Below are 25646 nucleotides of genomic sequence, written 5' to 3'. Positions count from 1 at the left end.
TTGTAAAGCATTTTGGGTACGGTGGATGAAGGGTGTTATAGAAGTGCCAGTACTATACCAAGCCACAACCAGTGGCTGCAAACTTGCTTTGCATCATTCTATTTGATTGATACCGTTTCCAGGGCACCTTCCCAAGCAAACAGTCCCAAGGACGCCAATTACTAGAATCCAAAAGGATATTAATAGATCTCAGCTATATAGAAGCTAAGGAGAATGTTTAGCCTTTAAACAAAGGAGCTGTGGCATAGGCAAGGGCGTGAACAGATCGACAGCTTCAGATGACAAGTGTGTGGGTAACAACACATTGAAGTCTGAGCTCAGGAGCAAGACAAGAGACTGAACTGTAGCCACTGATGTATCAGGCTTAATATTGTACAGTGAGAGAATCTGAAAGAAATGTCGTGAGATCAGCTGGGGAAGGGCTTCTTGTGAAAGGAGACAAGCTTTAGATGCCTTGGCTCTTGAGATGGGGCCCATGCCACACAGGACTGGTGTGATCAACCTATTCAGGAATTACAAGGGATGAATATCCGCCAATAAGGGATGGGATCATAAAGGGACAGTAGTTAGCAACTCATTCCATGATTGCGGACTCCAGGCCAGGACTTAGGGAGACCCTGTGTGGTGACACAAGGCAGCACAGGCCGTGTCAGTCGGGGAGTGAGAGAATCACAGAGTCCGCATGCATCCAGCAGCCTCAGTAAAAGAATCCTTACATAAGAACATAAGAACGGCCATACTGGATCAGACCAAAGGTCCATCTAGCCCAGTATCCTGTCTACTGACAGTGGGCAATGCGAGGTGCCCCAGAGGGAGTGAAACTAACAGGTAATGATCAAGTGATCTCTCTCCTGCCATCCATCTCCACCCTCTGACAAACAGAGGCTAGGGACATTATTCCTTACCCATCCTGGCTAATGGCCATTAATGGACTTAACCTCCATGAATTTATCCAGTTCTCTTTTAAACTCTGTTATAGTCTCAGCCTTCACAGCCTCTTCAGGCAAGGAGTTCCACCAGTTGACTGCGCTGTGTGAAGAAGAACGTCCTTTTATTTGTTTTAAACCTGCTGCCTATTAATTGCATTTGGTGGCCCCTAGTTCTTGTATTATGAGAATAAGTAAATAACTTTTCCTTATCTACTTTCTCCACATCACTCATGATTTTATATCTCTATCATATCCCCCCTTAGTCTCCTCTTTTCCAAGGTGAAAAGTCCTAGTCTTTAATCTCTCGTCATATGGGACCCATTCCAAACCCTAATCATTTTAGTTGCCCTTCTCTTAACCTTTCCTAGTGCCGGTATGTCTTTTTTTGAGATGAGGAGACCACATCTGAACGCAGTATTCAAGATGTGGGCATACCATGGATTTAGATAAGGGCAATAATATATTCTCAGTCTTGTTCTCTGTCCCCTTTTTAATGATTCCTAACATCTTGTTTGCTTTTTTGACTGTCTCTGCACACTGCGTGGACGTCTTCAGAGAACTATCCATGATGACTCCAAGATTTTTTTCCTGATTTGTTGTAGCTAAATTAGCCCCCATCCTATTGTATGTATAGTTGGGGTTATTTTTTCCAATGTGCATTACTTTACATTTATCCACATTAAATTTCATTTGCCATTTTGTTGCCCAATCACTTAGTTTTGTGATATCTTTTTGAAGTTCTTCACAGTCTGCTTTAGTCTTAACTATCTTGAGCAGTTTAGTATCATCTGCAAACTTTGTCACCTCACTTTTTACCACTTTCTCCAGGTCATTTATGAATAAGTTGAATAGGATTGATCCTGACCCTTGGGGAACACCTCTAGTTACCCCTCTCCATTCTGAGAATTTGCCATTTATTGCTACCCCTTTTTCTCTGTCTTTTAACCAGTTCTCAGTCCATGAAAGGACCTTCCTTTTTATCCCATGACAACTTAATTTACGTAAGAGCCTTTGGTGAGGGACCTTGTCAAAGGCTTTCTGGAAATCTAATTATACTATGTCCACATTTGTTGACCCCTTCAAAGAACTGTAATAGATTAGTAAGACACGATTTCCCTTTACAGAAACCATGTTGACTTTTGCTCAACAATATATGTTCTTCTATGTGTCTGACAATTTTATTCTTTATTATTGTTTCAACTAATTTGCCCGGTACTGACGTTAGACTTACCGGTCTGTAATTGCTGGGATCACCTCTAGAGCCCTTTTTAAATATTGGTGTTACATTAGCTGTATTCCAGTCATTGGGTACAGAAGCCGATTTAAAGGACAGGTTACAAACCATAGTTAATAGTTCCGCAACTTCACATTTGAGTTCTTTCAGAACTCTTGGGAGAATGCCATCTGGTCTCGGTGACTTGTTAATGTTAAGTTTATCAATTAATTCCAAAACCTCCTCTAGTGACACTTCCACCTGTGACAGTTCCTCAGATTTGTCACCTACAAAAGCTGGCTTAGGTTTGGGAATCTCGCTAACATCCTCAGCCATGAAGACTGAAGCAAAGAATCCATTTAATTTCTCCACAATGACTTGATCGTCTTTAAGCGCTCCTTTTGTATCTCGATCATCCAGGGACCCCACTGGTTGTTTAGGAGGCTTCCTGCTTCTAATGTACTTAAAAAAATTTTTAATACCTTCTGAGTTCTTGGCTAGCCGTTCTTCAAACTCCTCTTTGGCTTTTCTTATTACATTTTTACACTTAATTTGGCAATGTTTATGCTCCTTTCTATTTGCCTCACTAGGATTTGACTTCCACTTGTTAAAAGATGCCTTTTTATCTCCTACTGCTTCTTTTACATGGTTGTTAAGCCACGGTGGCTCTTTTTTAGTTCTTTTACTGTGTTTCTTAATTTGGGGTATACATTTAAGTTCAGCCTCTATTATGGTGTCTTTAAAAAAGCATCCATGCAGCTTGTAGGGATTTCACTTTAGTCACTATACCTTTTAATTTCTGTTTAACCCCCTAATTTTTGCATAGTTCTCCTTTTTAAAATTAAATGCCACAGTGTTGGTCTGTTGAGATGTTCTTCCCACCAGAGGGATGTTAAATAATATTATATTATGGTCACTGTTTCCAAGCGGTCCTGTTATAGTTACCTCTTGGACCAGCTCCGGCACTCCACTCAGGACTAAATCGAGAGTTGCCTCTCCCCTTGTGGGTTCCTTCTATTCTAGTCTTTACAATTGAGTCCCCGCTCTTCCCTACCACGAGGGACACTATGGGGCAATTGCCATAGCTGTGTGTACTTGAATATTATAACATCAGTAAAAACAAAGCTAAGCCCTTACTCAAGCTGTGTTCTTGTGAGGGACAGCAATGTGAATAGAGCAGTCAAATGGGTCAGGGACTAGTAGGATAAACTCTTCAGCAGTAGTCACCTCCCTCCACCTATGTCTCTTTCTAGCTATTGGTTCCTGTATACTAGCTAGGCAGCAAGAAGACCACTCATGGCAGAAGACAGAAATATGTGGCTGTCACCCATATTATAGTGGAATCCAAACCGATATCTCTTGTTTAATGGCCCTAAGAGATGACAGCATATACAGTAGATCATTAGTTGCCAATTTATTGCTGATCCTTGGAAGGCAACATTATACATATGGCAACCTGGTGAGCTGCTGCTGACACAATCTAATTTACTAATACAAATCTCACCAAGGGAACAATAACCCCTCCTGCATTATCAACACAACACAACAGACTCTGTATACAAGCTAGACTATGCTGGCATCATCAAAACTGATTCTAAAATTACTTAATTTTAGGCACAGTCTCATGAGTTTATATATAACAAACAACAAAAAGGTACCAGTAGCAAAGAGGCTGTGTGAAGTGAATGAGATCGCTGCTAGGAGTGAAAACAACGTAAGCTTTGAAACCTACAGGCAGATCTTAGGACCAGATCCTCAGCTGATGTAGATGGGCATAGTGCTAGTGACTTCAGTGGAGCTATGCTGATTTACACCAGCAGAGAGTCTGGCCCCTGAGCTGGTTTAATGGCTTATCCTATCCACTCTATCTAGGTTTTCATACTACACTGCTCTGTAATGTCTGAGTGCTTGCATTGTGGTCTTTTAACTACTAAAACTGAACTGATTGTAGAGGTCAACCCTTCGATGGAGACAACAGGGAAACACTGGTTCCTCTGTACATTATTTACTAGCTCACTTACTTAGTCTCATCAGTAGATTTGTGGGGAGCAATTTCTCTCTTGTTCTTATACACCCCAGTGGGCACATCCCTGACATCTCATCAAGAAGACAGTACAAACACACCCACTGTTAGCAATGTGCTCTCCACAGTGAGAGAAACCAGCAATGAAAGGATGAGTAAGTTCTTAACGCATATGCACAGAAGCTAAGGGTATGTCTACACTGCAGTCAGAGGTGTGAGTGCAGCACATGTAGACAGACCCAAATAAGCTTTAATCTAGTGTGATAGACCTAGGCCAGTTGGGAACAGCAGAGTAGCAGAAGGGAGATATACTGGCCACTGGATAAGCAGTTTTCTGTTCCCTGAGTGACCAGAGCAGGGGCTGCTCCAGGCTAATGAGAACACCTGGCTCCAATTTAACCTGAGGCTGTTAAGCACCTGACTCTAATTAAGGCCCCTCTGATGCTAATAAAGGGCTCACTCCAGTCAGGCCAAAGGGAGCCAGGGGAGAGGAGGTGCATGTGAGGAACTGGGAGCAAGAGGCATGCAAGAAGCTGAGGGTAAGTAGGCACTGCTGGAGGACTGAGAAGTACAAGTGTTATCAGACATCAGGAGGAAGGTCCTGTGGTGAGGATAAAGAAGGTGTTTGGAGGAGGCCATGGGGAAGTAGCCCAGGAAGTTGTAGCTATCGTGCAGCTGTTCCAGGAGGCACTCTAGACAGCTGCAGTCCACAGGGCCTTGGGCTGGAACCCAGAGTAGAGGTTGAGCCTGGGTTCCCCTCCAAACCTGGACTGTGACCCCTATCAGAGGGGAAGGTCTCTGGGCTGTTTCCTGACCCACAGGGTGAATCTGTGAGGTGAGCAAATCTGCCAATAAGAGCAGGACCCACCAAGGTAGGGGAGGAACTTTGTCACGCTAGCTAGCATCATACTAGCCACAGTAAGACCAGCTTCAGTGCAGGTTGTACAAGCCCACCCAGGACCCTGGGTATTTATTTGTGCAGCCAGTGCATACTTAGGTTCATATTGCCACAACTTCACTGCTATTGGTACTCATGTTAGCTAGGGGATCATCAACACAAACATTTTGTTCATGGCAAGCTGGGCTGTGAATCTACCTTGCGCTAGCCTGCTATGGACAAACCAACTGTGTGGGTCCTGCTGACATGCATTAATAGTTCAATAATATGCTTTGATCTAGTCCCGGCTCATCAGCAGGGTCCCCCTGTATAGTTAACCCATGGCAGGCTTGTGTGGGATAGTTGCACCCCAGCTATCTGCAAATGAGTGTGTGTGTGTGTGTGTAGATAAGCCCTAGATTAAAGCTAATTTGGGTATGTTTACACGTGCTGGAATCACACCTCCCATCACAGTGTAGACAGACCCTAAAGACTCCCATGTGGCTGCTATATTCCTAAAGGCTAGAGATGCCTGAGAACTCTTAATGAGGCTACACAGCTGCAATTAATGTTCCGGTGTGTGCTCGTGTTTGAATTAGAGAGCCACTGAGGTGTGTGCTGCTGCTTTGGCTCTCCACCTCCCCAGAACCTTTAGCTTGCTTTTGCGGAAACCTTAAGCATTTAAGGGAATCCAAGTGGGAGCTTTGTGATTCAGTGAATGAAGCCAGCCAAACTTGGCCCACTCCCATTTGTTTTGCACTAGGCAGTGTATGTGCTCTGCACTCCAGAGACTAGAGCGCCTGACCTGCTGAAGTGTGTGCTCTCATGCCAGGCTGCTCTCTAGTGGCTACAGCTTGCAGGGGATAGAAACCCTGATACAGCAACAGCCAGTGGAGATTCTTCTTTAGCTGAAGCGTTTGGGACTTGTGGGACAGAAGATCCCAAGCTTTCTCTCCGTTGATTGCTGAGAGTATCTATCCATGTGGCCTCTCACTATGGCACTGTCCCAGTAGGCTCCTGCCTGGCACACCCTCCTGGGTTTACTATTAAATCAAGCCTTTGTCCTTCCAGGCCCGCTGTCAGCAGCACAAGATCTTGAGGAAAGCTTTGCGGAACTCAGTGTTAAAGGTTGTGTAGATGATGGGGTTGAGAGCGCTGTTTACATAACCAAGCCATGTGGTGGCACTGTAGAGCTCCGGGGTTATGTGACAAGCCTGGCAGTGGGTGTTCAGGATATGGGTCATGAAGAATGGCAGCCAGCAGACTATGAATGTCCCTAGAGTTTAAAGGAGAGATGAGAGAACACACTGATTTTGGATTAATGCTGTTGCTCAGGGCTAAACTCTGCCCCCACTTATACCCATGCCAGACTGGCTTCTTCTGCCAGATGTGTGCCTAGGCAAGTCACTTCACCTCTCCATGTCTCATTTTCCCCTTTTGTAAAGTGAGGTTCACAACACCCACCACAGTTATGTTCCCTGTATGCACATGTTCACCAACGCAGGCTGGTTCCTGTTCTTTAAGACACATGTAACTCACTAAACTACAGAAACCAATAGAGAGGTGTGGTCTTATTTACAGAGAGAGAGAGGCAGGAACCACGGCCAATGGGAGGTGCAAGGGAGGTGCCTGCAGGTGGGGGCAGCGTGCGGAGACCCTCTGGCCTCCCTGCCTAGTAACCACTGCCAGAGGGATATGCCAGTAGCTTTCAGAAGCCACCCAAGATAAGTGCTGCCTAGCCGGAGCCTGCCCCCGATCCTTCTCCCCAGCCCTGAGCCCCCTCCCGCTCCCAAACTCCCTCCCAGAGCCCGCACCCCAGCCCTGAGTCCACACCCAAACTCCCTCCCAGAAACTGCACCCCAGCCTCGAGCCTGCACCCAAACTCCCTCCCAGAGCCCACACCTCACCCTTCCTGCACCTCCTCCTGCATTGCTGCACCCCCTCCTGCACCCAACCCCCCTGCTCCAGCCTGGTAAAAGTGAGTAAGGGTGTGGGAGAACAAGTTACTGGGGTGGGGGGAGATGGAGTGAGCAGGGTGTGGGGCCTGGAAGAAGGGGCAGGGCCGTGGCCTTGGGAAAGGGGTGGGGCAGGGAAAGAGTGTTTGGGTTTGTGTGATTAGACTGTTGGCAACCCTACCCAGTACTCCAGCTCTCTGAGAAGAGTAAGGAACATCAACCAGAGTGTCTGCCGTCAACTCAGCACAGTGTAGACACTGCAGTAAGTTAACCTAAGTTACGTTGACTTCAGCTATGTTATTCACATAGCTGGAGTAGCGTAACTTAGGTCGACTTACCCCGAGTGAAGACAAGCCCGAAGGGACTTTTCTTATTGACCTACACCGGGGGTGGTGGTGGTCAAAAATAAGTGATAAATCAAAACATTCACTGTCCAGAGAGACACCCAAAAGTTGAGATGATTATCAGAAATTTTAAGTCTCTCTTCCTTGTCCCTTAATGTTTCCTTCTGCGGAAGAAGAGATCTTTCTGAATTCAGTGGCACTGTAACAATTCACACCAGCTGGGGCCCTGAGTTACAAAAGTCCCTTATTACTTTATGCTGGTAATTTGCATTTCAGTTGCATCTTCCATGTGGAGATCTCAAAGCACTTTCCAAACACTTAGCCTCACAGAACCCTGCCCTGTGAGATGGTTAAGCAGAATGCTTCTCACTCACCCAGAACGATAGCCAGCATCTGTGTGGCCTTCCTCTCTCTCAGCTGTACTGTCCGGGGCTGCTGGTGCACTAGCTTCAAAGAGGTCAAGATTTTGCCATTGCTGAGTGTATGCACCTCCAAGCCCTGTTCCCTGCTTCTCCTCTTCTCTTTTAGCTCATTTTCATTGGTTCTGGCCCTGGGGAAGGAAGCTTGGTGGCAGAAGCTGCAGTACTGCTGCAGGTCACAGGGGGTCAGCAGCTTCTTTTCAGGGGAGAGCTCTTGGATTGGGGATTTTAGCTGCAGATGGGATGAGAGGGGGTCTTGGTGCCCATGGTGCAAAGTTTTCCTCTCTTTGTGCTCCTGAAATGGAGGAATCCACAGAAATGTCAGGAACTATGGGTGAACAATGCAGTTTGCCAGGCCATATGTAAAGTGGGACTCAGGGGAGCTCTTGTTCCCTTTTGGCAGCAAAGAGTAGGCCTGAATCAGTGCCCATGATGCAAATTCACCCAAACTTTGGGGAAGTTCCAGATCCATTCTTGGAGCTGGAGCTGAACTTTGCACCCTGTCTTACAGTGGGATGACCTAGACCTGTATCTCTACTTTGCACCGAGGCCCAGATCGTCAAAGGTGATCAGGCTCCTAACTGGTACTAATATCAATGGAAGTTAGGAGCCTAAATTAGGACCTGTGCCCTAGCTCTATCTTTAATTGGGTGAACAAGAGCCCTGGATTCCCAGCCACCCGACTTTGGAGTATATTTGTGCTTAGTGGTACTCCCTGCTCCCCTTATGCATATTTTCCAGTGTAGCATTATTGTGAGGAAACCTCACGCGTTAATGCAATATTGTGGCGCCACATATGGAGCAGAGCAAGCAGAATTCTGTAGCTGTTTGACCCTTTGAGTCTGCTAGGTGAGGAGAGCTTTAACAGTTTGCAATTCCTGATGTTCTGATAATTAAAATATCCATAAAAATGGGGGGGGGGGGGAGTGAGAATGCTGCAGGGTCATTCTGTCACAGCTCTGAAGAAACACCTATTTAGGCCTTGCCTTTCTCTGCTGTGATGGTCTTAGAGAGTGGAGATATGGATACAAGCTCCAGAACAGTATCCTCTTGTGTGAGGACTTGTCAAGGCTTTGGTTGGAGCCCCTATTCTAGGGGTGTTTCTGCTGAGCAACAGGAGGTATTTTTCTTCCTTCACGCCTAACACTGAATGCCTTGACTCCCAACCCCTCCCAGATTGGTCAGCAAGAGTCAAACCCGCGTTTCCTATGTAGTGATGGAAAGGACTAAGCAATAGGCTCCCCAGGCTCAGTTTAAAGGATGGGGATGGAGGCAGAGAATGCTCTGACATCTGGTGAGTTCAGACTGCTTTCATTTGGGTCTTACTTTCTGTGTGTAACAGGGTTTGATGCTGATGCTATGGTTGGCCTGCCTGGAGAGGCTTCGTTTCCTCTGTCTCTGCCTCAGCACAAAATAAATCCGGACATAAAGCAGCAAGGTGACCACGAAGGGAAGGTAGAAGGATACCACTGAGGAATAGATGACAAAATCAGGGTTGGATATGGAACAGACACTAGGGTCCCCTGGAGAGAGAGAGAGAGAGAGAGAGAGAGAGAGCGGGGAGTGGTTAGGCTGCTATGGACTTCAGGAACTACAAGGATGTTTTTGTGCACATCAAGGTGAACCACACTTTGGTTCATGTGGCCTGTGTTTAATGCAGCCTAAGGACTATGCCACAGAGGTGCATCTCGGCCTGTCTGTCTGTGTGAATGCCTCCACTTTCTGGGTAGAGTCTAGGCTGAGCTAATCAGGCACAGACCAATGCACTGAATGGCAGCAGGTGCCACAGTCCAATGTCAGACTGGAGAGTGCCCTAAAATATAGGGTCTCTTTGTGAATTGGACCCCTTCCCCTCTTTAGATGCAGGATTTGTAGTTCTCAGCAGCTGCCTCTGACGGTCAGACTTTGTAGGCCACATTTGGCCTTTGGGCCAACTTTGGGGACCCGCATTTCTAATCCTGCTCAGGCACTCCTACTCTGGAAATTGCTGTTACCTGTGGTATTGAAGCCAAACAGGAGGGGGCAGGAAACAGCAAACGCCAACATCCAGACCATCACGATCATAATGGAAACCCTCCTGCAGGAGTTCTTCCCTGTGCCATACTGATACTGAACTGGCATCACCACTGCTGTGTACCTGCAAAGGAACCAGCCCCAAAGAGAGAGGGAGGAGGAGGAAGAAAGGCGTGGAAAGGAGACAATGATCAAAATGAGAGAGAGAGAGAGAGAGAAAGGGCAACAGTTTGACAGGGAGGAGTGAAGGCAGCGTGAGAATGGGAGACAAGGAGTATGGTAGTGAAAGTAGTGGATATAAGAGAGAGCGAGAGAACCAGGAAATTGAATAATCAAAGCAAGGATTTACAATGGTGGCAAGCTGTCATAGCATTCTTTCTCAAATCTGAACCTTAAGAGTCCAGGAATGAGATACTAGCATGAGTTTCCCTAAGCTTAATTACCAGCTTAGGTCTGATATGCTGCCACCAATCAGGAATTTTCCAGGGCCTGATACCCTCTGGTCCCCTCCAAAACCTGCCCTGGGGACCCCAAGAACCCAGATCCCTTGGGTTCTTAAAACAAGGAGAAATAAGCCATTCCCCCACCTCTCCCCCTCCCAGAATTTCCCTCCCTGGGCTATTCTGAGAGATACTGATCCAACCTCTTAAATCACCATACAGAGAAGCACCTCCCTTCCGTCTCACAAAGAGGCAAACAGATTCAAGGCAAACAGAGAGAGATTCTATCTCTCCCTCCTCCCATCTCCCCCACCAGTCCTGGTGAGTTATCCCAATCCCCTGGGATAAAACAAGGGAAACAAGAAAAAAATCAATCAGGTTCTCTAAAAAAAATCTTTTAATAAAAGAAAGAAAAAGTAAAGAATTATCTCTGTAACTTCAAGATATAAATATACAGGGTCCTATAGCTTACAGATACCAGAGAGAGACTTTCCCCCCAGTACCAATACAAATCAAAATATTCCCAGCAACTACACATATAAAAGTTAACCAGCCAGATCCACAATTGAAAATAGAGTAAAACAATTAAAAAGCCTAAACTGCCTGGTTTTTATCTTCTATTTGAAAAGAAACTTAGAGAGCCTGTAGTAATGTCTGGTCTCTCTCAGACCCCCCGAGAGAAGAACAAAGAACTCACACCCAAACTTCCCTCCACCCGAATTTAAAAGTATCTTGTCTTCTGATTGGTCTTCTGGTCAGGTGTCCAGTTTCCTGCTTGTAACCCTTTACAGGTATAAGAGACACTAACCCTTAACACTCTGTTTATGACACAAGCAGAGTGGGAAAGGAAGCAAGAGAAACAACAGAGAAGCAGACGGTCACTTATCCCTAGGGTTTTAAGATTTTGATGAACAGCTGATATTGCCCCAGTGGTGAGGCAGAAGGCTAGAATGGAGGCTACCAGCTCTGGATGCCATGAGGTCTGGGGAAGATGACAGATAAGGCTGGAAACTCGGGGAATGAGCCAATTTATTGATCCTGTCATTGAAATCAGTGGAAAGGCTCCCACTAACTTCAGTTGGCTTTGGACCAGGCCCTCTGCAAGGTTTGCTTTGCACAGTTTCCTCTGAATCATGGCAGAAGGAGAATGGCAGGATGTGTTTTCCCAACTCCCAGGGACTTCAGCCCCCTAAAGCTGTGCCTCCTGAGGTCTGTGCTGAGTTTTGTGGCCAAATCTATCACCACCACCCACAGACATTCACTGGAAATTGATTTAAATACTAATCCCTTCAGTCCCACAATGTTACCAGTCATCTGCTCCACTTCAGGGTGTGTTAAAACTGTGGCAAGGCTGGAGAGCACACACAGATAGTTTTTCTCTCTTTTAAACTGTTTATTAAAACCTTACAGGCGAGACTTGCAAAGGCAAAGGGCAAATGGGAGTTAGATGCCTAATTCACTTTTGTACTTTTGAAAATCTTCCCCTCTATTATTGAGACATGGAAAACCACCCCATGAACACTTTCCTTGTATGATGTGCTTCTTTTCCCCCCAGTCTGTTTCCCTGCCTTTTTATAGCATAAGCTCTTTCCATCAGGAACTGTCATCTTCCATGTTTGTACAGCACCTAGCACATGGGAGGCACAACTGTAGCAACAACAATACTAGTCATAATGATGATGGTGGCCGGAGACTTTCAAGAAAGACTGGGTTCTCACAGATATCTGCTTTACCTTTGGCATTTAGACTAGGTATTTGTACCCAACCATTGTGCAAGCAGGCCCAGCCTGCTGTCCCTTCCATCCCCAGTCCCAAGACCTACTCCTAGCTTCATGCTAATCTCCTTGGCTCCTACCTGTCAATGCTGATAGCACAGAGGTTTAAAATGCTGGCTGTGCACATCATCACGTCCATAGTGACAAAGATGTCGCAGCAGACACGGCTGAAATTCCAGACTCCTCCAGTCACCTGAACATCAATTTCAAAATATTAGCCTTGCTTCATACTGGATACTAATGCATTGCACTTCTATTGGTCCTTCCATCTGAGGCTATCAAAAGGTCTGTATGAACATTAATGATGCATTATTATGCCTTTTTTACAGGGGGGAAACTGAGGCATGTAGTGTTTAAGCAATTTGCCCAAAGTCTCTCAGTGGTCGGTCAAGAATAGAACCCAGGAGTCCTGATTCCCATTCCACTGCTTTGTGTGTGCTGCAAGGGGATGAAAGTGAGAAAATTAGGAGAAAACGGCCCTACCCCAGTGTTTTAGCATGAAGACTGCCACAGAAATTGAATTACAGCTAATGTAATACACAGTTTCTCTGTTTTAAGAAAAATCACAGACAAAACAAACAAAAAATGAGTGGCTAAGAATGTTTCCCAGCTTGGCTTCTGGAATTATTCCAGAGCCAATGAACTGGGAAAGTGACTCTCTTGCCCAGGGATTTTGCATGTTCACATGACACACAGATCCTTCTCCAGAATTTTGTCTGAAATCTTATTTCACTTGTTCTAAAGGAGGGCCTGAGCAGCCAACCATGAATATTAGATCTGGATCCAAACTCTTCCAAAATTCACAGGGTCATGAAATTTGGGGGTTTGGTTTGCGCCCATTTCTAGTTTCCTTTATTTTACATTTAAAATATAACGTAAAATATATGGAATAATGTCATGGAGGTGGCCAGTGACAGATAAATCACATGCTCAGCCCAACTGTCAGATTTTAGTGAGGACTTTCAAATTCTGCATACGCTCGGATCAACACTGTGGCATGTAAATGCCCATGTTACCTAGCTAAGCACCGGTGTGGAGGCCCAGTTGCAGGATTGTAATGTCCTCATAAGTGCTAATGTTGGGAAGTTGAATCTACAGGAGATGCTTTGGGAATTCTGAACACACCAAGGTCAGATGTGAACACCTCCTAGATTATTAGTTACTGAAGAACCAGCCACAGCTCCTTGGACCGTTCATTTACCCTAGATTTCTAATGAAGATTCATGGTGCTGACTCACCTCTAATACAGATGCCAGGCTTGAATTCCACTGGCTAGGTTGTAAAGCACCAAGGATCATTAAGCTGTTCAGAGCCCTTGATGAACTGTCCATTACAGGACCTCTAATAAATCTGTTGCTAGTGCTGGTGAAAAGTATTCAAGTGACAACCACGGAGACGGAATGCTTGTTTTTTAATCCACAGAAAATCAAGGGCAGCAGAAAGGAAGGCTGCCCCCAATCTTTCCACCCCACAGAAACAGTGGAAGAAAAAGCTGCTTCGAATGAGGGAATTTGCCCTACTTTTTTACTCAGGATCACAGTTCATGGTTTCGATAGGCTCCTCACCTGCTTCAATGCAGTGGCATCAGAAATGACCAAGAGCACTTGGTCAGGCTGTTGCAACCTTTCCTTTCAGGTGTGGGTCTCACCACAGTGATCCCTGCCTTTGTTCCCTCCAGACAGGATCTTTCCAACGTGCTCTACACCTGAAAACCATTCGGACAGGTCAGCTAAGTGCAGAATATGGCCGCCAGCTTGTTGAATTGGGGCTTCTCGTAGAGACCGTATTACCCATGTGATCTGCCCTGGCTCCCAGTTCATTTCTGGGAGCAATTTGATGTGTTGGCTTTAAACACTTAATCCCTAAACGGGATGGGTGCAGGTTATTGCAGCAGCTGTCTCCCTTCCTGGGTGATACCACGGCAGCTGTGATCAGCAAAGGTGCTCAGACTTACTGTCCCCTCATTGACAAGGAAGGTGGGTGGTGGGGGGGGGGGAAGAGTGTTTCACTTCAGAAGTAATTTTCTGTGTTGTTCCACAGGAGCCTGAAATTGTTGACTTTCAGGTTATGGTGCAAAGCCCATCCAGTCTTCCAGGCTTTTCCTAGAGTGCAGAGCTGAGTGGGTGGTGGAGAATCTAAGTCTAGGTGTGATCAGGAGGCAGGGGCAGCTCCAGGTCCCAGCACGCCAAGCACCTGCTTGGGGCGGCAAGCTCCGGGGGGCACTCTGCTGGCACCGCGAGGGTGGCAGGCAGGCTGCCTTCAGCGGCTTGCCTGTGGAGGGTCCATTGGTCGAAGCCACGGGACCAGCAGACCCTCCGCAGGCAAGCCACCGAAGGCAGCCTGCCTGCCATGCTTGGGGCAGCAAAATGCCTAGAGCTGCCCTTGTCAGGAGGGTGTTAGATCTGGACATGTGGTTATATTTTTGTACCAATACCATTTTTAGATGATTGGAAAACAAATGAGTTTTGACCCTGGAGGGGCCAACTCCAGGGCTGAAAAGGTTGTTCAGTCTCCATTCAGTCCTTGGCCTGTGTGCTGAAACAGCCAGCAAGGAGGGGTTACTGTGATGTGGACACCAGGCCACTAAAAATCATACTGAATATAAATTGGATTTTTAAAGTCATTTGGACACTATTGACCGATTAATGACTTTTCTGATGTGTCTATCATTGTAGTAGTTATCTATTTGTCATTTGAACCAGCAACCTGGCACTTAAAGTCTCTGTAGCTACCAGGGTTGCCAACTTTCTAATTGCACAAAACTGAACATCTCTGCCCTGCTCCTTCCCTGTGGCCCAGCCCACACTTATTTCATCCTCTCTCCCTCCGTTGCTGTCTCTCCCACCCTCACTCACATTCACCGGGCTGGGGCAGAGGGTTGGGGTGTGAGAGGGGGAGGGGGTGAAGGGTTTGGGGTGTGGGAGAGGAGTCTAGGCTGGAGCAAGGAGTTGGGGTTCAGGGGGGTGAGGGCTCTGGCTGTGGGTATGGGCTCTGGGGTGGGGGGTGAAGGGTTTGGGGTGCAGGAGGGGGCTCCAGGCTCAGGCAGGAGGTTGGGGCAGGGGGCATGAGGGCTCTGGCTGGAGGTGTGAGCTCTGGGGTGGGGCTGGGGATGAGGAGTTTGGGGTGCAGGAAGGGGTAGGGTTAGATGGGTGTGGTGCAAGGTGGAAGTTTTGCCTAGGGCGCGAAACTTCCTTGCACCGGCCCTGAGGCTAGTGCTAGGAGACTGGTTTTCGACTGGAATACCCAGTGAACAAGGGACCCTGGTGGATCCGGTCAGCAGCACAGTGGGGGCCCAGGGCTAAGGGGTGTTGGGAGTGTGTGGGGTGCTGGCTCCCAGTTTGGGTGCAGGAGGGGACTCCAGATTGGGGCAGGGGGTTGGGATGCAAGAGAAGGTTTAGGGTGTGGGGTCCTGGCAGTGCTTACCGCCGCTCCCAGAAGCAGCTGCCAGGTGCCTGAAGCCCCTAGGCTCAGGGTGGCCATGGCAGTTCTGTGTGCTGCCCTTGCACCCTCAGGCACCACCCCCACATCTCCCATTGGTCGCAGTTACCGGCCAATGGGAGCTGGTAGTAGGTGCAGGGGCAGCGCGTGGAGCATCCCTGGCCACCCATGTGTCTAGGGGCTTCAGGGACCTAGTGGCTGCTTCCGGAAGTCACGTGGAGCTAGGGTAAGCAGGGAGCCTGCCTTAGCCCCGGGCCCCCACTGCGCTGCTGACCGGAGCCACCAGGGTCCCTTGTTCACCGGGTATTCCAGTCGAAAACCAGACTCCCTTCCCCCTCCCCCGGCAGCTAACCCTGCCTGGGGAGACCTCCTGCGGAAACTAAGCCTGCCTGAGTAGCCTGCCCCAGCTCACTTCGGCTCCATCTCCTCCACTGAGCACATCAGTGCTGCTCTAATTCTCCTCCCCGACCAGGCTTGCGGCGCTGATTGGAGGAGACTTGGAGCTGGGCTGTATGCTCAGCAAAAAAGGCAGAGCGGAGGTGAGCTGGGGCAGGGAGCGGTTCCCCTGTGTGCCCCCCCTCGTTATTGTGGGCAACCCTCTCTCCATGCTCCCCACCCAGCTCACCTCCACCTCCTTGCCTGAGGGGGTTTTTAGGCACCTCCAACCACTAGGCGCTCTAGGCGGCCGCTTAGTTTGCCTAAATGGTTGCACCAGCCCTGACTAGCCTCCCTGTTCTGGATATCAGGCTCAGAGGGGCAGGATCTCGCTCTCCCCTCCTCCCCCCAGTCTGCTAATTAATCTGGTCTCCTGAATGGTTGAAGACTCCAGCAGGCACTTTCTTAACACCTGTAGCAGGGCTGGGTCTCTGGCTGCTCAATACAGGTACATGGTTGTAGCTGTGTTTCTGGTCTTGATCGTGCCTATTCCTTGCTCTTCGTAGTTGGTTCCTGCTCCAGCCCTGGCTGTTACTCTAGTTCTGACTCTTGCCCCCTGCTTCCTGGCTCTGGCTTTTTCCCTGAACTTGGTAACTTGGCTCCTGGTCACTAGGCCTGATCACCCCTGTTCAGCCATTAGGCCAGCCTCCTGTCCTGGCCATTAGATAAGGTTGCCCACAGCGTGCTTCTTAACACACATGCCTCTCTCCATGCTGGCAAAGGGAGGGGAACTTTCAAAAAATAAAACCAAATTCATTTTTTGAAATGAAAATGTTACCTCTGGGAGCATGTTATATCTGTAACAAACACCTCTGTTTCCCAGCTATTGGGATGGCATGAGGTCTTGCTCCCAGCTCCTGCTGCCATAGTGATGTGTTTAGGAGGAGAGAAACCAGAAAGAAACCTCCCTTCTATCAACTAAGCATAATCAAAGGTGCAGAGTGAGTTAATGCCAGGGCCTAATTTTATCCTCCAGAGGGAAAACCTGTGGGGGGGGGGGAGTAAGGAGGAATCCAAATTTGTATTTCAGGAGGTTGGATTTGCCCTTCTTTTGCAGAAGAACTGGGGATTCAGCTTCCAAACTCTGCAGATATTTCTGGGATCCAAGTGGATCCTGGATATCAATGAGACATTTGCACTGGCTTCTTGCCAACCTATGCCAGTTTCCTGAGAGCATGGCTTCAAGGGCTCCTCAATAGACAGCTGCTTCCCCATAAGAGGATGCATCACAGCAGAGAGGCTCTGCAGGAAAACTAATGCAGTATGTGAATGTAATAATTTTCCTCCTCATTTCCTGTGGGGTAAGTGTGGAATGATGCACTCCCCCCTCTTATCCCCAATCTGCATCCAGCCTTCCTGGACCTACAGAAAGTGATGCACGACATCTGGAGCAAAGGATGATGGTGTCATGAAAGTGGCTTCCTACCACACCATGGGCAATCAAAGGTGTACAATTCCTCACCTCAGGAACACTCATGCAAGGTCAGTCAGTAAGTGGCACCATTATTAATATCAGCTTCTAAGGCAACAGGCAGTGTGGAAAGTGCAGAAAGCAAATGAGGAGGCAGCTCTCTGAAAAGAGACCACTCTGCTGCTTACGGATAGTTTTCAGTAATTAAAAACATGTGTTTGAGTGAATGAAGCATTCGGCATCTGTTCAGCTCCCCTTTATGGTCCTACTGCCCAGTATTTGAAATGCTCGTTGTTGTTCATTAGTTACTGTTTGTTTCATGCCGGCATTCACAGAGATGTGTAAGAAGGTTAGAAGCAGAGCTGTGCAAAATATGGTGATGTATTGTGCTATCTGGTGCTTTTCTTGACAGCTAAGATTCTCACCTAATCACGTGTCTCCTGGAGACACGTGATTAGGTGAGAATCTTACTTTTTTTTTTCTTTTTAATGAAATCTAGGTTTCTAGCCCTCATGGCTGTGGAGAAAAGCTTGAAAACCTGAACCATAAAGGCTATGACACTAGAAAACAAAGACCTTACAAGTTATTTTTATAAATCTAAATTTGTAAGTCCATGTCATGATATTTTGAGACTAAAGTCATGATTTTTTGGATGTGTGAAGTTGACAATACTGGAAACATTTGCAATAGAATCACTAAAAGGGGATCTGGCTTCATAGTTTGATGCAAACGCAAAACTCATTACAAGTTCGTCATAAGTTCTGTGGAGGTTCAAGAACCTTTCACCAGAAGTTGGAGTCAGGAGTTTGCATCAAAGCCAGGTGCACCTGACACAGCTCATATATGTCAAATGTGGTAGCTTCCAAAGTTCTGGGCTCATTAGCCCATTTAACTCTGGGAATATGAACCACTGGAAGTGAAACAGAAGAAAATCTTGGCAGAAAATGCTCTGAAGTGAAATCTCTCAGGGTTACACATTCAGACTAGACTGACTACATACTGAGTTTTAGCGTATAGAAAAGGGATGTTTGTCAGATCAAAATGATGGGTTGAAATCTGTTCTCATTTGCCCCAGTCAGCACTTCTAAATGTGGAGTAACTCCATTGAAGTCAGTGGAATTACTTAATATTTGTCCAGGGGTAGCTGAGATCAGAATTTGACGTAGATTATTACAGCTGAAAATTTGTATAGACCTAATTTGCTTTTTGCTATTTTTGATCTTTCTTTTCTTCTTCTATTCCACTTAGCTTTGTTAACTAAACTAGGACTTGCCAGTTTGCCTTTCTGGTTCTCATATTCTAGTGAGATACTTATGTGACCTTCCAAGTGCCTTTCATCTGAGGATCTCAAAGCATTTCATAACTATTAACTAAATTAATCCTCACAACCACCCTTGTGAATTAAGTGGATTTTAACTTGATTTCACACATGGTGAACCTGAGACACAGACAGATGAGGTGACAGGCTTCTGAGATCACAATGAGTCAGTGACATTGCTGGGAATACAGCCCATGGGTGAAATCCTGGCAAAACTCCTATTGACTTCAGATTTCTTGACTGCTAGTCCTGTGCTTTATCCACAAGACCAACATTATGTTTAGCTTTTCCAACACTGTTGGAAATGTTGCCAGTGAAAGGTATTCAACTGAGAGCCATGGAGACTCAAAAAAGGTAGAAATGATAAATGAAAAAAACATTAAAATGTGAATATCTCAAACACATCTTGAATAACGGGATTATATAGTCTTCATTCCAGTGAGCCCCTTTTAAAAATATACAAAACCAAATATGGCCATCTGCAGATTGTAAACGTCATATCTGGGCACTGATGCCATACCTAGGAGTCCAGGAGCAATGATGAACCATGTTAAAACATGAGGTTTAGAATCACTTTGATATTAGGGGGCAAACATGCTCCCTTAATTGAAAGCTATTGTTGACTTGACAGTCTACTTTATTGTGCTGCTAATTGTCCATCAGCATTGTCTCTCATTCAAATTTGGCTTCTGCCATCTGGTTTCCATTCAGATTTCAAACTCTGCCAGACACTGGTGATGGCTACCTTCTAGGTCTGAAGAATAGGTGCTGGGTATCATTCGCCTTCTGATGTTGTTGTAACCATGTTCTGCATTGGCTTTACAGAGATGTAAGGAAAGGAAGAACTAACTGCCATAGGACTCCACAACAGAGAGGCCACCAGGGGGACAAGCAGTTGTCCACCTCCCTCCTCTGAGATGTCAGACAATTCCATCCACCCCTGTGGAGATGGAATTTGCATCCACTCATGTCAACAGCAGCTCATGATCAATGGTATCAAAGATTTTTTTTTTGAAAGGTCCATGGTAGCAGTAGCCATAAAGGGGACTGGGCTTCACTTGCTTCCCTCAGCAAATCATCAATCTGTGTGATGAATGGGTGTCTTTATGCCAAGAAACCTGACTGGTTGGGCTCCATGAGTTTGAAGCTATCCGATGATGCTATGGTTGGCCTACTAGCACCATCTCAATGTTTCTCAGAAAGGGATGGCTATTGGCTGAATGACATTTGGCAAGGAAATTAGGGTCCAGAGTTCATTTCTTGGACAGGGTCCAGGCCAGACTGTAAAAATTTTGATAGGCAACCTTCACACAAAGTGCTTTGGGATAGCAAATGACTTGTAAATGTAAAACCTTCAATCACGTTTGCTCATACCATAAATTATGAGATGGATGGCAGCAGGCTTCAGATGTGTCTTGGCAAAAATGGACCCTGGAAATAACTATTTAACGTGATTTTTGATATTGGAGTGGATTTATTCCATCTTCCCTGGGAACGGTTGGTCACTGCACTATTAGACGAAACACAACAGACTCGCCATCATACTAAATAACGATGCTCACAGGTAAGAGACTGCAACCAATAGGTGGGATCACCTATTCTACAAACAATGGTAAAAATCCACCTTCTGTACTCTGAGTTTCTCACCTTTGTATTACTAGATGCATAGGAAGTGCTGTGTAATGGTCAGAGTAATGGGCTGGGAGTCAGGACTCCTGGGTTCTCTTCCTGGCTGTTCTTCTGATTCTCGGTCTTCCTTTGGATAAGGCACTTCACTTCTCCGTGTTTCAGGGGTGAAAAGGTTTTTGCTGCTACAAAGTGGACCACCTTCCTATTCTTAAGCTGTGGCCTCAAAGCTGCGTGGAGATGGAATTTGCACCACAGTGTGCCTCAGTTTTCTGGTCCATAAAATGTGGATAATAAGAGGATTGATGAACTCATTAATGCTTACAGAGCACTTTTCATCCTAGGATCTCAAGATACTGTAGATGCAAAGTGTTGTTGGTTTGAAATAAGGATAGTTTTCTAACAGCATTTCTCTTCCACTATTAAAATTTCATTCACTCCAGTCTCTCCTTTCTGAGTGTTTTTTATTTTCTTTATTCCTTGCCTTTTCTCATTGTGCCCCTCATTTTTTTTGCCTCATTTCCATCTTTGTTTGCTTTCTCTTCCTTGAGGTCATAGATCTAACACCTTAGTACTAGATATTCCTTACATTAGCTGTGGGATAGTTCTATATAGATTTTTCTGTATTTTGCTACTGACTTAATTAGGAATGTGATGTGGCATGCAATATGGTATTCTTTCATTTCTGATTGACTAAGATGTCATAAATAATCATCAGTGTCACTATTCATACCACCTGTGAATAGAGCAGGTCTTTCATTTCTCTTCAGAGTGATTCTGCAATGGATGTCAGCTGAGGAGAATGACCCAGACAACATAAAGGAAACATTAATGGAATAACAGTCCCCAAAGCCTTTGTAGGTTTAACCAGGCTTAATGACTATAATCAATGCACATTAGCTACAGTTGTTACATATCTCGGTGGGTTTCTCTGAACTTGTGCAAAAATAACTTTAAAAAGCCTCATGTAATAAACCTTCATTGATTTCCATCAATAAAAATGACTGAGTCAGGAGTGGCCCTACAGTTAGTGTTCTACATTGCTGTGTGGGGAAACTTGAATTTAGTGTCATATTCTCCATTACTCTGTACCACCTGTAGTCATTTACACCAGTGCAAAGTCAAAAGGTACAATTTTCTCCCAACTTAGCACTGGTGTATTTGACTGCATTGGATGCAGGGCAATGGAGAGTCAGGCTCCCTGTCCTTCTCTCTGCCTATGTCAACAGGCCTTGGAAATTATTGCTCAGGGCCGGCCTAACACTATCAGTGCTTTGGTACACTTTGTACTCCTGGGGGAATTCTGCACCAGAAATTTAAACATTCTGCACACAATATTTTTAAATTCTGCATATTTTGTTTGTCAAAATAACACTATATAATCACACCAGTTTCAATTATTTTGGTAATTTATTTCAAAATACCTATCAGCAACTATGTCTGTAACAGTACAGACACAAAAAAATTCCTCCAGGAGTAGAGAGTAAAGAAAACCCCTACAACAACCCAGTTCCTATTTCTCTGCCCTCTGCCCCCATAGCCTAGTGAGTGGGGCGGAGTGTCAGACACTTGCACTCCCTTCCCCACAGATCCCAGCTGCAGTGTTCCCCAGCCCAGACAGTTGCACCCCCTCCCCTCCAGAGCCCAGGGATCCAGAGGGAGAAACAGCCTGATGCTGGTCCCAGGGTTATGTGGAGTTTCCTGCATGCTGCCTCCTTCCTTCAGGGCAGCTGCAGTTCTCAGCATGCCAGGAAGCCTCTGCTCCCTTCCCCTCTTCCCAGCAGTGTCTTCTGCTTGCAAACTGTGCTCTGCTGGGTCCAGCAGCCCCTAGTGGCAGCCAACAGCTCTGCAGCCCATTTCTGTGGAGGAAAAGAATATTTTTTGCACAGAATTTCAACTTCTTCGCAAAGTCTGCATGTGGAGAGGTGCAGAATTCCCCCAGAAATAACTTTTTTAGGAGGCCTGGATTCAACTTCTTTCTCCTGGCCTTCTGCGTCTTAGACCAGCAGAAGGAGACACCAGTCTGGGCAGTAGGCTCAGCTTGTGGAAGTATAGCAATGGGGAATGCTCAACAGTGACACTGCTGGCTGATTCAGGAGTGGCCTTCATGTGCTCTGAATGAGTCTCATTCATGTATAAATGCCACAAGGCACTGTTGCTATTTAAACATGGCCTAAGATGTACTTACCTCCAAGTATACCACCCATGGCATCACCAGTGTGGCCACCAGCAAGTCTGCCACGGCCAGACTCACCACCAGGTAATTCGTTGTGGTTTGCAAGGTGCGTTCTCTTAGTACTGCTAGGCAGACCAGCACGTTCCCAAAGACGATGGCCAAAATCAGGGTGCAGTAGCAGAGGGCGTAGTAGGCATGGGAGTGTGTCAGTCCAGGCTCTGTTGAATTCTCTTGCCCATGTGTGACGGAGCTAGTAGTGTTGAAATAGCTGTTGACTCTAGTGAAGAGTGCCATTGAGAGGCAGGTGGAGAGCTGAAAATAGACATAGAGCAACTCTAGTAACCAATTTCTTCAGCTATGAACTACATCTTTTATCCAAATTATTGCACCACTCTCTACGGGTCATGAGCGAGATCCTGAAGCCTTTACTTAGGCAGAGTTCTTAAAGCTAATGGGAGTTTTGCCTGAGTACAAAGAGAATAAAGGATTCAGGACTTTAATCTATTTGTTTATCTAATGCACATTTTCTCTGCCAATGAAATGCAGCCATGTGGAGTTGAGCAGCTGTTTAGTAATGTACAACAACATTGCACAACTGTGTAAGAGAGTTAGTAGAAAACACCATCCAACTGAGAGAGCAGAGGAAATCCACGAGGGCAGAATTGTAGTTACCTGAACTAGAATTTGGGCAGAACCCTGAGACTAGCCTCTCTTCTTTTGCAAAAACTGCTATGGACTCCTTAATAACTGCATGTGATCAGGATTTTGGTTGTATAGTTTGGCCGAACAATGGCACTTCCAATATCAGGAGCACCATACAGTCATATTTGGCCTTAAGTTCAGTACTAACTCAGAAGGCAAGCTGAGAATTCAGCCCTCAACTCTGTTTCAGGTCTCAGTCTCTGAGCACTATGAGTTTCTATGATTCTGTTGAGTACAAATTATGCCTGCTGTAGTGAGTCACGATTACTGAATTGCCATTACCATTTTCTGCAGCACTTCTTTGCTGAAGAAGGTATCCCATCCAACTACTGATCAGGTCCAATTGCATTTGAGCTTGTAGGCTTATTACTTTTTATTGTGGCACTGATACTGTGCTTTGCCCTTTCTAAATGCAATAGAAGGCGCAGTCCTTGCACTAAAGAGCTCAGCTGATAGACTTATCACTCCAGATAGTAGGGTAGGAGCCAAATTCAAGGGGCTTCAAATTGCTCTCTTACAAGGCAGCTGCAATCATCCTCAAGAAACATACTTTTCTCCATTTACTTAGATGACTTATTTTAACTTTTTTTTTTTCAGATGTATTAAGGCTGCTGTCCCAGTGTCTCATTCTGTGACATTTAACATTTGCTTACTTTAATTATTTTGCTAATGCCCCCATCAGTGAAGCACCTGGGCACATGTTTATTAAAAGCAGGTATAGAACACTGCACAGGACTGTCCAGAAGGTGGTGCAAATATTAGCCCTGTTCCACCCAACCTGTCTAAATGAAACCTCACCTGTAATAATTGAGACTTGTGCAAATGCTTGACCAGAAACTCTGCCATGAACAATAAGTATAGTGGACAGATGGCCAGATTATGTGGATTTCTGTCCACTGGCAATTAAAACCAGCATTAACTGCCCCCCTTCTTGACAATCTCATCAGAGAGGCCAAGGGCTAGATGGGCCATGAAAGCTAGAGTCTTCTCTCTTCCTTAAATGTGGGTCCCCCAGGCAAGGGATGAGACCTATTAGCTATGGGGTGTGAAGGAAGCTTAGCCTGCTGCTGTCTTTGCTGCACCACCCTGTGGGGACGCATAGAGGTGCTCAGATACTTTAGTGTGGGCCCTGGAATAAGAATCATTATGGAATAGAATCCAGTTTCCAGTGCTGATGAGTCAGCATTTTCCACCAGCAAGAAATTGATATATTTTTAAAAAACAAAGCAATAAAAGTTAATGGAGCTTTTCCACATCTTGCACATGGTTGTGTGTGAGTTTATGCTGGTCCCGATTTAAAGCAGACCAGCTAGAGCTATGCCCAGCCACGATCCATTCTGTGATATCTCTTATGGCAGAGCACTTCTCGTACTATAAATGCTGTGCTGAACTCATATCAATCAATCAGCTTTTATTCTCTTAAGCCAGTGTTTCTCAAACTGGGGTCACTGCTTGTGTAGGGAAAGCTCCTGGCAGGCCAGGCTGGTTTGTTTACCTGCCGTGTCTGTAGGTCTGTCTGGTCGCAGCTCCCACTGGCTGTGGTTCACTGCTGCAGGCCAATGGGAGCTGCTGGAAGCGGCATGGGCCGAGGGACTTACTGGCCACCGCTTCCAGCAGCTCCCATTGGCCTGCAGCAGCAAACCAGGGCCAGTGGGAGCTATGATCGGCTGGACCTGCGGACAGGGCAGGTAAACAAACCAGCCCGGCCCGCCAGGGGCTTTCCCTACGCGAGCGGTGACCCTAGTTTGAGAAACACTGGCTTAAGCTATGTAATACTAACTCTTTCACCTAAAGAAGTGGCTGTGCTAAGGATTTGCACCTCTGATAAGCAAGCTCCATGTCTTAACTACATGGTTGGTGAACAAGCCAAAGGACTAACACAATTTTAATGAAAAGCTAAACAAAACTGTATTGGAAACCTGTTTTTCTCCTAGAGCTAAATTGCTATTCTAGTCTTGCTCCTTCCGGGTTTGCATGGCAATCCCAACTTGCTACCTCTGCCTGATATTTCAGTCCCAGGCCCCAGACAGCTTTGCCAGTGACCCTCAATCCTGTCCTGGAATCCCCCTGCCCCCACACTGCCCTGCTATTCCTGGACTTCCCATGCACAGCTCTAGCAATGCACCTCAGTCCTGACCTGTAGCACCCCTATGCTATTCTAGTCTTCGGCTCCTCATGCTGCTCTGATAGCACTCCTCACTCCTGATCTGCAGCTTTCCCTGTTATTCCAGTCCTGTGCCCTCCCCCCAGCTCTACTAAATGGATCTCCATCCTGACCTGCACCACTGCTTACTATTCCATCTCAGAGTTCATCTTGAGCACAGACTCCCTACTACAAATCATGCCAAATTACAGTATAGTTTGTAGCGCATAATATGGACAAATATCAACTAAGGACTCATTCTAGAGGATTAGTCTTTTTCTCCATGCACATGCATACAACTGCTCTGTATGCTAATGGAAGCTCACAAAGTGTGCATGCAAAAAGGACAGCTGTGCTATCTCCTGAAGGGAGATAGCACAGGTGGAGAGTGAACAGACCTCTCATGTCC

The 25646-nt window shown here is 46.2% G+C and overlaps 1 protein-coding gene across 1 annotated transcript; it reads right to left on the bottom strand.

Annotated features, from left to right (window-relative positions):
• Positions 1-6121: 6121 nt before the first annotated feature.
• DRD3 (dopamine receptor D3) lies at positions 6122-22686 on the bottom strand. Its single transcript, XM_050960180.1, has 6 exons — positions 22405-22686; positions 12069-12181; positions 9755-9897; positions 9087-9283; positions 7716-8055; positions 6122-6318 (listed from the first exon to the last, which is right to left on the bottom strand). The coding sequence occupies exons 1-6, from the start codon at positions 22684-22686 to the stop codon at positions 6122-6124; spliced, it is 1272 nt and encodes a 423-aa protein (XP_050816137.1).
• Positions 22687-25646: the final 2960 nt, after the last annotated feature.

This window comes from Gopherus flavomarginatus, chromosome 1 (genome assembly GCF_025201925.1).
Source record: "Gopherus flavomarginatus isolate rGopFla2 chromosome 1, rGopFla2.mat.asm, whole genome shotgun sequence".
Classification (NCBI taxonomy): Eukaryota; Metazoa; Chordata; order Testudines; family Testudinidae; genus Gopherus; species Gopherus flavomarginatus.
This window is presented reverse-complemented; position numbering and strand designations above follow the sequence as displayed.